Genomic DNA, 13,365 nt, shown 5'->3' on the forward strand with positions numbered 1-13,365 from the left:
GTTGTGTGGAAGAAAATGTATCCCTTGAGGCATCTCAAGGATTTCTTGATGAGGAATTTTCTCATGCTCTTGTTGAGGTCCATGAGTGGGCTCTCTTGATGTGCAGTCAAATGCTCTATTACTGAGCTATGGACCCTTGAGATGAATCTCTCCATCTCCCATGACTCGGAGGTGGAAGCTTTTGTCTTCCCTTTCCTCTTTCTAGAGGTTTCTCCGGCCTTAGGTGTCATAAATGGTTATGGAAAAACAAAAACAATGCTTTTACTACACCAAACTTAAAATGTTTGCTCAATCCCGAGCAAAAGAAGAAGGAAAGATGTAGAAGAAGAAGAAAATGGAACAGATAGAGGGTGTATAGGGTTCGGCTAAGGGGGAAAGAAGGTGTTTGTGATTGGTGAAGGGTATTTGGGGAAGAGTGTTGTAGAAAGGTGTGAAGAGGAAAGAGAGTGAGTTGAGGCTGGTGGGGATTTGGTGGGGTCCACAGATCTTGAAGGGCCAAGGAATTCTTCATCCCTGCTCCAATTGGGCGTTCACAACGCCTTAGAGTGCAATTCTGGTGTTTAAACGTCAGTCTGCTGCCCTGTTCTGGCGTTTAAACGCTAGTTTTCCTTCCTGTTCTGGCGTTTAAATGCCAGTCTGGTACCCTATTCTAGCATTTAAACACCAAGAAAGGTGCCAGATTGGGCGTTTAAACGCCCATTTTGCTGCCTAAACACCAGTAAGTCCTTCCTCTAGGGTGTGCTGTTTTCAATGTTGTTTTTGATTTTTTTTCTTTATTTTTTTTAATTGTCTTTGTGACTTCACATGATCATCAACCTAAAATAAAACAAAAATAATATAGATAAGATTAAAATAAAATTGGGTTACCTCCTAATAAGCGCTTCTTTAATGTCAATAGCTTGACAGTGAGCTCTCATGGAGTCTCACAGATGGTCAGAGTATGGTTGAGATCTCTCAACACCAAACTTAGAGTTTGGCTGTGGCCTCCCAACACCAAACTTAGAGTTTGAATGTGGGGGCTCTGTATTTGGAGAAGCTCTTCATGCTTACTCTCCATGGTTATAGATGGAGAACCTTGAGTCTTTACTACAAGCATTCTTCATTCACATGAAGGATCAACACTCCTCTGTCAACATCAATCACAGCTCCTGCTGTGGCTAGGAAGGGTTTTCCAAGGATGATGGATTCATCCTCATCCCTCCTAGTGTCTAGGATTATCAAATCAACAGGGAAGTAAAGGCCTTCAACCTTTACTAGCACGTCCTCTACTAGTCCATAAGCCTTTTTCATGGATTTATCTGCCATCTCCAACTGTACCTCATAGATTCCCAGTTTTTCCATTACAGAGAATGGCATCATGTTTATCCCTGACCCTAGGTCACACAGAGCTTTTTCAAAGGTCATGGTGCCTATGGTACAGGGTATTAAGAATTTACCAGGATCCTGTTTCTTTTGAGGTAAATTTTGCTGAACCAATGTATTCAATTCATTGGTGAGCAATGGAGGCTCTTCCTCCCAAGTCTCATTACCAAATAGCTTGGCATTCAGCTTCATAATTGCTCCTAAATATTGAGCAACTTGCCCTTCAACAATGTCTTCATCCTCTTCAGACGATGAATAGTTATCAAAGCTCATGAATGGTAAAAGGAGGTCCAAGGGCATCTCTATGGTTTCTATATGAGCCTCAGATTCCTTTTGTTCCTCATTAGGGAATTTTGTACTGACCATTGGACGTCCCCTGAGGTCTTCCTCATTGGGTTTCACGTCCTTCTCCTCCTCTAAGGTTTCGGCCATGTTGATTATATCAATGGCCTTGTACTCTCCTTTGGGATTCTCTTCTGTATTGCTTGGGAGAGTGCTAGGAAGAGTTTCAGTAACCTTTTTACTCAGCTGGCCCACTTATGCCTCCAAATTTCTAATGGAGGATCTTGTTTCAGTCATGAAACTAAGAGTGGTCATAGATAGATCAGAGACTATGTTTGCTAAGCTAGAAGGAATCTGCTCAGAATGCTCTGTCTGTTGCTAAGATGATGATGGGATTGCTAAACCTGTTTCTTCCACCATTGTTATTATTGAAGCCTTGCTTCTGTTGATCCTTCCATGAAAAATTTGGATGATTTTTCCATGAAGGATTATAGGTGTTTCCAAAGGCTTCACCCATGTAATTCACCTTTGCCATTGCAGGGTTCTTAGGATCATAAGCTTCTTCTTCAGAAGATGCTTCTTTAGTACTGTTGGATGCATTTTGTGATCCATTCAGACTCTGAGAGATCATATTGACTTGTTAGGTCAATATTTTGTTCTGAGCCAGTATGGCATTCAGAGCATCAATTTCAAGAACTCCTCTCTTTTGAGGCGTCCCATTACTCACAGGATTCCTCTCAGAGGTATACATGAACTAGTTATTTGCAACCATTTCAATAAGTTCCTGAGCTTCTGCAGGCATTTTCTTTAAGTGAATGGATCCACCTGCAGAGTGGTCCAGTGACATCTCGGAAAATTCAGACAGACCATCATAGAATATATCTAATGTGGTCCATTCTAAAAGCATGTCAGAAGGACACTTTTTGGTCAGTTGCTTGTATCTTTCCCAAGCTTCATAGAGGGACTCACCATCTTTTTGTCTGAAGGTTTGAACATCCACTCTAAGCTTGCTCAGCTTTTGAGGAGGAAAGAACTTGGCTAAGAAAGTCGTGACCAGCTTATCCTAAGAGTTCAGGCTATCTCTAGGTTGTGAGTCCAACCATGTTGTAGCTCTGTCTCTTACATCAAAAGGGAAAAGCATAAGCTTGTAGACTTCAGGATCAACTCCATTGGTCTTAACAGTATCACAGATCTGTAAGAACTCAGTTAAGAACTGATAAGGGTCTTCTGATGGAAGTCCATGAAACTTGCAGTTCTGTTGCAGTAGAGAAACTAATTGAGGCTTTAGCTCAAAATTGTTTGCTCCTATGGCAGGGATTGAGATGCTTCTTCCGTACAAATTGGAAGTTGGTGTAGTAAAATCACCAAGCATCTTCCTTGCATTGTTGTTTGATTCAGCCATAATTATTTCTTTTGCTGCTTCCTTTTCGAAAATTTCAGTGAGGTCTTCTTCAGGGTTTTGTGCTTTAGCTGCTCTTAGCTTCCTCTTCAGAGTCCTTTCAGGTTCAGGATCAGCTTCAACAAGTATGCCTTTATCTTTGTTCCTGCTCATATAAAAGAGAAGAAAACAAAGAAAATATGGAATCATCTATATCACAGTATAGAGATCCCTTGAGGTGTCAGAGGAAAATAAGAATAGAAGAAGTAGGTAAGGCAGAATTCGAACACACAAAGAAGGAGTGAGTCCAAATTGACAATGGAGGAGGAATGTTAGTGTTTAAAAAAATGAGAAAAAGGGAGGGAAATTTTCGAAAATAAAATTGAAAATTCAAAACAATTAGTTAATTAAAAATAATTTAAAAAAAAGTTTAATGGTTTTCGAAAATTAAAGTTAAAAAAGGTTAGGTGGTTTTGAAAAAGATAAGAAGTAAATTTGAAAAAGATAAGAGGTTAGAAAAGATTTTTAACATTAGAATTTTAAAAAGATGTGATTTTGAAAAAGATATAATTTAAAAAGATATGATTGAAAAGATAAAATTAAAAAGATTTGATTTTTGAAAAATATATGATTTTGAAAAAGATATGATTGAAAATATTTGATTTGAAAAAGATTTGATTTTGAAAAAGATTTGATTTGAAAACAAATTCCTCTCCTTGTGTCATCATGGCGTTAAACGCCCAGGAGCTGCATGTTTTGGGCGTTTAACGCCCAATTGCTGCATGGTTTGGGTGTTTAAACGCCCAGCCAGGTACTCTGGCTGGCGTTTAAACGCCAGTTTTCCTTCTTCACTGGGCATTTTGAACGCCCAGCTTTTTCTCTGTAATTCCTCTGCTTTATGTTCTTGGATCTTCATTTTGCTAAATTCTTTGTTCAAGAAGATATGTTTTCAATTTTGAAAAACAACAAAATGAGTCAAAACATATAATTCTTGGATCAAAACACAAGATATATGCAAGAACATTATGAGCGTCAAGATGAATACCAAGAACAATCTTGAAGATCAAGATGAACATCAAGAACTCAGTTTTCTTAATGAAAAAAAACATGGAGGACAAGAAACTTAGAGCTTTCTCATGTTTGGGCCATATGAATGCAAGAATGCATGTGTAGAACATCATGCAGTGCAATTCAATAAATCATGAATATCAAACAAGGCAATTCATCAAGAACGACTTGAAGATCATCAAGAACACAATGTATGTGTTTCGAAAATTGCAAGACAATTAAAATCATGCAATTGACACCAAACTTTAAAATTTGGCCTTAGATTCAAACAAGAACCATGAAATATTTTTGAGTTTTTATGATTTTATGATTTTTTTGGGTTTTTCAAAAATTATTGAGGAAAAACGAAAAAGAAGAAAATTTTTGAAAACCTTTTTTTTTTAAATAAAATAAAAATTACCTAATCTGAGCAACAAGATGAACCGTCAGTTGTCCAAACTCAAACAATCCCCAACAACGGCGCCAAAAACTTGGTGCACGAAATTGTGATACACAATGGCGCCAACAACTTGGTTGCACAATTGTAATCTCACTTCTTTTTCACAACATCGCACAACTAACCAGCAAGTGCATTGGGTCGTCTAAGTAATACCTTATGTGAGTAAGGGTCGATCCCACGGAGATTGTCGGCTTGAAGCAAGCTATGGTCACCTTGTAAATCTCAGTCAGGCGGATTCAAATGGGTGATAGAGTTTTCATAATTAAAAGATAAATAAACATAAAATAAAGATAGAGATACTTATGTAAATCATTGGTGGGAATTTCAGATAAGCGTATGGAGATGCTTTATCCCTCTTGAATCTCTGCTTTCCTACTGCATCCATCCAATCCTTCATACTCCTTTTCATGGCAAGCTGTATGTTGGGTTTCACCGGCGTCAATGGCTACCTCCCATCCTCTCAGTGAAAAAGGTCCTCTACGGTTTCCTGCATGGCTAATTAGCTGTTGGTTCTCGATCGTGTAAGAATAGGATTTACTATCCTTTTGCGTCTGTCACTACGCCCTACAGTCGCGATTTTGAAGCTCGTCACAGTCATCGCTTCCCAAATCCTACTCGGAATACCAGAGACACGGTTTAGACTTTCTGGATCTCAGGAATGGCCGCCAATAATTCTAGCTTATACCACGAAGACTCCAATCTCATGGAATGGAAGGCTTGGTTGTCAGGAGAGGCAACCATGCATCGTGGACCAGGTATCCAAGAGATACACACTCTAGCTTTCGCAAGTAGAATGGGAGTGTTTGTCAGGCACGCGTTCATAAGTGAGAATGGTGATGAGTGTCACGGATCATCACATTCATCAGGTTGAAGTGCGAATGAATATCTTAGAATAAGAATAAGCATGAATTGAATAGAAGAACAATAGTATTTTACATTAATACTCGAGGAACAGCAGAGCTCTACACCATAATCTATGGTGTGCAGAAACTCCACCGTTGAAAATACATAAGAACAAGGTAGGCATGGCCATAAGGCCATCCCCCAAAATGTGATCAAAAGATCAAAAGATGATCAAAAGATGAAAATACAATAGTAAGAGGTCCTATTTATAATGAAACTAGCTACTATGGTTTACAGAAATAGGTAAATAATGCAGAAATCCACTTCCGGGCCCACATGGTGTGTGCATGGGCTGAGCATTGAGCTTCACACGTGTAGAGGCTTCTCTTGGAGTTAAACACTAGCTTTGGTGCCAGTTTGGGCGTTTAACTCCAGCTTTTATGCCAGTTCTGGCATTTTGACTTCAGAATAGGGCAGAGAAGGGGCGTTTGAACACCAGTTTGCTTCATCAAAACTTGAGCAAAGTATGGACTATAATATATTGCTAGAAATCTCTAGATGTCTACTTTCGAAAACAATTGAGAACGCGCCATTTGGAGTTCTGTAGCTCTAGAAAATCCACTTCGAGTGCAGGGAGGTCAGAACCCAACAACATCTGCAGTCCTTTGTCAGCCTCTGAATCAGATTTTTGCTCAGGTCCCTCAATTTCAGCCAGAAAATACCTGAAATCACATAAAAACACACAAACTCAAGTAAAGTCCAGAAATATGAATTTTGCATAAAACTAATAAAAATATACGAAAAACTAACTAAATCATACTAAAAACTATATAAAAACAATGCCAAAAAGCGTATAAATTATCCGCTCATCAGTGCTTCTTATAGGATGTCACCCTTAGAGATGGCAGAGCTTATGGCTCAGCTAGAAGATTTAATGGGCAAACGCTTCATTTGACCGAGTGTTTCTCTGTGGGGAATGCCAGTGCTACTGGTAAAGAAGAAGGATGGGAGTTTGCGCTTATGTGATGACTATCGGCAGCTGAACAAGGTTACTATAAAGGATAAATATTTGGTGCCAAGGATCAATGATCTAATGGACCAACTACAGGGTGCTGAAGTGTTTTCCATAATTGAGTTGCGATCCGGGTATCATCAGATAAGGGTTAGAGACGAGGACATTCCGAAGACTGCTTTCAGAACGTGATACGGTCACTATGAATACACGGTGATGTCTTTTGTGTTAACTAATGTCCTGGCAGTATTTATGGACTATATGAACTAAATTTTCCATCCATTTTTAGATAAATTTGTTGTCATCTTCATTGATGACATCCTTATTTACTCTAAGACTGAAGCAGAACATGCGGATCACTTGCGAATTGTGCTACAAATCTTCAAGGATCAAAAATTGTATGCCAAGTTATCTAAATGTGAGTTTTGGAAGAGTGAGGTGAAATTTCTCGGTCATGTGGTAAGTCAACAGGGGATTGTTGTGGATCCTGCTAAAGTTAAGGCAGTAATGAATTGGGAGCGACCAGCTTCTGTGATGAAGATTAGGAGTTTTCTAGGCTTGGTGGGTTATTATCGGAGGTTTATTAAAGGGTTTTCACAACTCGCTTTACCTTTAACTAAGCTGACTAGGAAGGATACACAATTTGTTTGGACTCCTGAGTGCGAGGAAAGCTTTCAAGTGTTGAAGCAGAGACTGATCACGGCACCTATATTAGTGTTTTCCGAGCCGAGTGAACCATTTGAAGTGTACTATGATGCATCACTAAAGGGTCTGGGGTGCGTGTTGAAGCAGCACCGCAAGGTCATGGCATATGCCTCACGGCAGTTAAGATCGGATGAAATGAATTATCCGACTCACGACTTAGAACTTGCTGCCATTGTGTTTGCTCTAAAGATTTGAAGACATTACCTCTATGGTGTCAAGTTTCAAGTTTTCTCAAATCATAAGAGCATGAAGTACCTCTTTGAGCAAAGAGAATTGAATATGCGTCAGAGGAGGCGGATGAAACTTCTAAAGGGCTATGACTTTGAGTTGAATTACCACTCCAGAAAATCGAATGTTGTGGCAGACGCTTTGAGCCGAAAGTTCCAATGTGCTACTTGGATGATGTTGCAATAGGAAGAGTTACTAGAAGCATTCGAAGGTCTGAAATTGGTAGTCAGAGAAGAGTCTGGGACTCTGTGTTTGAGTCAGCTGCAAGTTTCAAGTGATTTTAAAGCTAAACTTCTAAAAGCTCATTAAGACGATAAAGAATTACAGAAAGTATTGCCGGCAATTGAGCAAGGAAAGCGATAGAGAGTGTCAGAGGATAAGGATGGATTATGGAGGTTCAATGGCCGAATCATTGTGCCGGACGTTGGGAACTTACAACAGAATATCTAGAAGGAGGCTCACAAGAGCGGGTTTTCAATCCATCCGAGAAGCACTAAGATGTACCAATATCTGATAATGATGTTCTGGTGGCCGGGAATGAAGAATGATGGGGCATTGCACGTTTTCAAGTGTTTGACTTGTCAAAAAGTTAAAATTGAGCACCAGAGGCCATCAGGAACCCTTTAGCCTTTAGAGATTCCACAATGGAAGTTGGAGAATATTGCAATGGACTTTGTGTCGGGCTTACCTAGGACTCGGACTGGTTATGACGCTGTTTGGGTGATTGTGGATCGACTAACAAAGTTAGCTCACTTTCTCCCCATTTGAATAAACTATACATTGGAGGAGTTAGTGTGGTTGTACATTAAAGAGATTGTGAGATTGCACGGCGTGCCTTCCACCATTATATCGGACAGAGATCCTCGGTTCACGTCAAGGTCCTGGGAAGCCTTTCAACGAGCATTTGGGACCCAGTTGAGCTTAAGCACTGTATATCACCCTCAAACATATGGTCAATCAGAGAGAATAATCCAAACTTTGGAAGATATTGAAGAACTGAAGATTGATGGTTTAGAAGTTATAGTAAACTCTCGTTGTAAGTATAGTTACTAAACCAAGCAATCAACCTTTCTTACAAACGTTTTGGTTGTCACAAGTAACAAACCCTTTTAAAATTGATAACCGAGTATTCAAACCTCGGGACGTCTTCTCAAGGAATTGCAGGGAGGTATGTTCTTATTATTGGTTATGGGTTTTTGTAAATTGGGGTTTTGAAAGTGAGGAACAAGTAAATTCAATGACAAATAAAATAAATAATTAACTATAAAATAAACTCTTGGTAAGATATGAAAATTCGGAAGTCCTATCCTAGTTACTCCTATAAGAATGGAAATTAATCACACTTAGTTAACCTTTGCGTAAGCAAGGGAAAGTCAAGTGAACCAATTGGTTAGATTTCCCAAGTCCTAGCCAACTCCTAAAGAAAGACTAGAGTTAGTAGAATTCCAGTTAATTAGACGACATAACAATCAATCATGAATAGTTGATAACTCAAGAGCTTCCAGTTAATCAATTAAAGCCAATAATATAAAAAGCTAAATAAGAATTTTAGATCTGAAATACCTCAAATAACATACATTCAAAGCAATAAAATCTAACATGGACAATATTCATAAGCCAAATAGGCAACATAAATCAAATAAAAATAAAAGCATTAAAGTATCTCAAAGTAGAAGAGAAGTCAAAATAAAGGAATATTGAACCTGATATGAAGATGAGATAAATCCTAATTTCTAAAAATCCTAATCCTAAATTAAATTCTAATCCTAATCTTAATCCTAAGAGAGAGGAGAGAGCCTCTCTCACTAAAAACTACATCTAAAACCTAAAATTGTGAATTCTGAAAGCATCATTGAGTCTCTGCATGTTCCCTGACTTTAATCTGTGTTCCTGGGCCAAAAACTGGGTTGAAATGCGGCCCAGAATCTCTACCAGTGACTTTTGTAATTCTGCAGATCACGCACGTCACACGTCTGCGTCGTCCACGTGATCGCATCACTCAGCTTTTTCGTATCACGCGTGCGCGTCGTTCGTGCTTTTCCAATCCGCGCGGTCGCGTGAGCCATGCGGCTGCGTCACTGCGATTTCCTCTCTTCCGCACGGTCGCGTGAGTCATGCGGCCGCGTCACTTCTCGTTGGTCATCTCCTTAATTTCTTGTAGTCCTTCCATTTTTGCATGCTTCCTTTCCAATCTCCCACTCTCATGCCCTATAAAGCCTAAAACACTTAACACACAGATCACGGCATCGAATGGAATAAAGGAGAATTAAAATACCTAATTAAAAGTCTCTAGGAAGTAGGTTTTCAATCATGTAATAATTTTAGGAAGAAAATATAAATCATTCAAATCATATGAATAAGTGGGTGAAAAGCTTGATAAAACCACTCAATTAAATATAATATAAACCATAAAATAGTGGTTTATCAACCTCCCCACACTTAAACATTAGCATGTCTTCATGCTAAACTCAAGGAGACCAAATAAATGAGTAGGAAAAGGCAAGACTCATGCAATGCAACCTATGAATGTGAATGCAACTACACACTAAAATGATTCTACCTACTTGGTGAAAAAGTAAATAAATCTTTCAAGAATAAATATGAACTGGATTTCACTAATTCAAATCACAAAATACAATACAAATAACTTGCAAGAAGAAGATAGCTCATGAAAGTAGGGAACATAGAATCAAGCATTAAACCCTCACTGGTAGTGTATATCACTATAGTCTCTCAAGTGTATAGGGTACTTCACTCTAATCTTCTCTAATCATGCTTTCTAAACTTTGTTCTTCAGCTAACCGATCAATAAATATTTAGTATACCAATGCAAACATCATGAGGTCTTTTCAAGGTTGTAATGGGACCAAGGCAGGGGTGAGGATATATGTATGGCTAAGTGAGCTATAAATTGAATCATTGAATAGCCTAAGCTCTCACATAAACACACACACACTAAATATAACTCTAAATTCATGCTTGATTACCCATAATTCTCACTTTTGTATCACATACTCATGTACCAAACTTTTGATATTTCTTTACTTTTATCACATGTGCATTGATCTTTCTATTAAAGCTTAACATTGGGGTAATTTTGTCCCCTTATTTATTGAATATTTTTTTTGAATCATAAAAATAAACATAACATTGTCAATGCACATGGATTTTTTTTATTTTTTTCTATTTTGGTTTTTCATGAGTAGGTTCCCAAATTCCCAATATTTAAATAAATTAGAAACATGATACATTCCCTTATTAACCTATGTTCCCACAGTTTCCCCACACTTAGTTGATACACAATCTCTGTCTTAAACTAACCAAAGATTCAATTGGGATATTTAATTTGTTTTTCTGCTTAAGGCTAGTGATGTGGTTATAGAACAGAAGGGGATTAAAAAGCTCAAAGTGGCTAACAAGGGTGATGTAAAAGGTACACTTATATATATGGTTATACAGAAAATTAAAAAAAAAAAGGACCTAGGGCTACACTTATATAGAGTAGCTATAATATACAATGCGGCTATGTTTTACAAGTGATGTAGTAGCATTGAAAAGCATAGTCTTTGGTCCTGGACAGCATCACTTGAAAAGCGTAGCCTATTCCCAAACGCCAAAAGCGTAGCCCTTGGTGCTGAAAAGCGTAGCCTTTGAGAATAGGCAACGGCCGAATAGGAATCACCCCAAAAAGCGTAGCCATAGCCCAAAAAGCGTAGCCGTAGTCTAAGACATCATTTTTTTCACTTTTGGCTACACTTTTCAAATGTACCTGAATGGGTGTTTTTCTTGTAGTGCTAATTTGGGAGTGCTGAGCTAGAATCAAACAATGGCCTCAATCATATGCAAGTATGTAAATACACTAAATATTGGACATATAGACTGGAACAAATACAGATTGCAATCATAGAGAAGTAAAATACACAAGAATAAAATATCATGGTTAAATAATGTAACCATATAAATAAGCTCAAAATCTCACGGGTTGTGTGTTCTTTGGCTCAAAAACCATGTTCCAAATATTCAAACAAATTTAACAAAAAATTTTCAATTTAAATTAGTGAAATATTATAAAAATTTCTTGAAAAAGAAAATATTACTTCAACCAAGTAGTGACTAAATGCATAAAATCAAACAAACATGCAAATGCAACAATTAACAAATTAACATTGGTGTTGAGAAGGGACTAACTAACCCGTGGAGATCGGTATCGACCTCCCCACACTTAAAGATTGCACCGTCCTCGGTACATGCGGAGATGTGCAGGTGGATGGGGGTCGTGGTTCCTCAGCTGGTGCTCTGTTTTGTTCCTTTCCTTGCCAGTGGTTTGGGAGTAGCTTTCTCTTTACATTTCTTGGTGGCCATCCTGAAAGGAAACGAGGAAAGACATTAGCATTCGAGGGTTATAGCAAGGAAAAGAATAGGAAAGGTGGTAATCAATGCACAGGTATGGATAATGATGTGAACACATGGTCATGACTACATGTGGCAAATCAACAATGGAAATATAGCAAGTGCATGTGAGGAAAATTGAATGCAAGGTGTTTATTGGCATGCCGGCAAAGGGCATGAGTAGCATAGGTCAAGCATTGAATGTCCAAATTAGATTACCAAGTCTCTCAAATTAATAATATGTTTGTAAAAACAATTATATTTAAATAATAAAATAGAGAAGGGGTTATGTGAAAAGCAGGCATTTAGAGTAGTAGATTTAAAAGAAATCTAAAAATAGTGCAAAATGCCATATGGGCATTTTCACAAACACAAAGCATGCATAGTAAATAAGGTATGGAAAATATTAATTAGAACATGCAAGCACCTTATAATAATATATAATTGTTTAAACAAATCCCAAATAATCCATAAGCAAAATATGGGATATAATGACCCAAAATAAATATCCAACACCAATTAAAAGAAAAAAGAAAGAAAAAGAAAGGAAGGAAGAAAGAAATAAGAAGGGAAAGAAAAGATTTAGATTTGGAGAAGAAAAGAGAAGATATCTTGGCAAATCTGGATAAGCTGTGCGGCACAGGCGACGCGAATGCATGAGTGACGCATTCGCGCGGTTGGCGCTATTGTCAAGTGACGCGGCCGCGTGGGGCACGCGGTCGCGTGAGTGAATTCGTGCTACTAGCGCGATGGCAGCCGCGCGCTCGCGTAACTTTCTGTTTGAAACTCATTTTGCCAAGATTTTGGGTGACGCGACCGCGTGGGTGACGCGACCGCGTGATAGGCCATATTATGGGGATTGACACAAACTGATGAGCGGATAATTTATACGCTTTTTGGCATTGTTTTTAGTATGTTTTTAGTATGTTTTAGTTAGTTTTTATTATATTTTCATTAGTTTTTAGTTAAAATTCACTTTTCTGGACTTTACTATGAGTTTGTGTGTTTTTCTATGATTTTAGGTATTTTCTGGCTGAAATTGAGGGACCTGAGCAAAAATCTGATTCAGAGGTTGAAAAGGACTGTAGATGCTGTTGGATTTTGACCTCCCTGCACTCTAAGTGGCTTTTCTGGAGCTACAGAAGCCCAATTGGTGCGCTCTCAACGGCGTTGGAAGGTAGACATCCTGGGCTTTCCAGAAATGTATAATAATCCATACTTTGCCCGAGATTTGATGGCCCAAACTGGCGTTCCAAATCAGCTCAAAACTGCCCAGCGTTAAACGCCGGAACTGGCAGAAGAATGGGAGTTAAACGCCCAAACTGGCACAAAAGCTGGCGTTTAACTCCAAGAGAAGTCTCTACACATGAAAGATTCAATGCTCAGCCCAAGCACACACCAAGTGGGCCCGGAAGTGGATTTTTATGTAATTTACTCATTTCTGTAAACCCTAGGCTACTAGTTCTCTACAAATAGGACCTTTTACTATTGTATTTTCATCTTGGTTCTTCTGGTTCCCTCTCTGGGGCCGAAGCCAATGATCACCATTATCACTTATGTATTTTCAACAGTGGAGTTTCTACACACCATAGATTAAGGTGTGGAGCTCTGCTGTACCTCGAGTATTAATGCAATTACTATTGTTCTTCTATTCAATTC

The 13,365-nt window shown here is 38.5% G+C and overlaps 1 protein-coding gene and 1 non-coding gene across 2 annotated transcripts; both read left to right on the forward strand.

The window, feature by feature from the left end:
• The first annotated feature begins 2,545 nt into the window (after positions 1-2,545).
• On the forward strand, positions 2,546-2,653 carry LOC127739871 (small nucleolar RNA R71). The gene has a single exon (XR_008000613.1). It is a non-coding gene; the product is annotated as a small nucleolar RNA R71 (small nucleolar RNA).
• Positions 2,654-6,348: 3,695 nt separating this feature from the next.
• On the forward strand, positions 6,349-7,284 carry LOC107493504 (uncharacterized mitochondrial protein AtMg00860-like). The gene is made up of 2 exons (XM_016114595.1): positions 6,349-6,481; positions 6,674-7,284. The coding sequence occupies exons 1-2, from the start codon at positions 6,349-6,351 to the stop codon at positions 7,282-7,284; spliced, it is 744 nt and encodes a 247-aa protein (XP_015970081.1).
• The last annotated feature ends 6,081 nt before the right edge of the window (positions 7,285-13,365 follow it).

The sequence above is a fragment of the Arachis duranensis genome, chromosome 6, assembly GCF_000817695.3.
Source record: "Arachis duranensis cultivar V14167 chromosome 6, aradu.V14167.gnm2.J7QH, whole genome shotgun sequence".
In the NCBI taxonomy this organism is placed as follows: Eukaryota; Viridiplantae; Streptophyta; class Magnoliopsida; order Fabales; family Fabaceae; genus Arachis; species Arachis duranensis.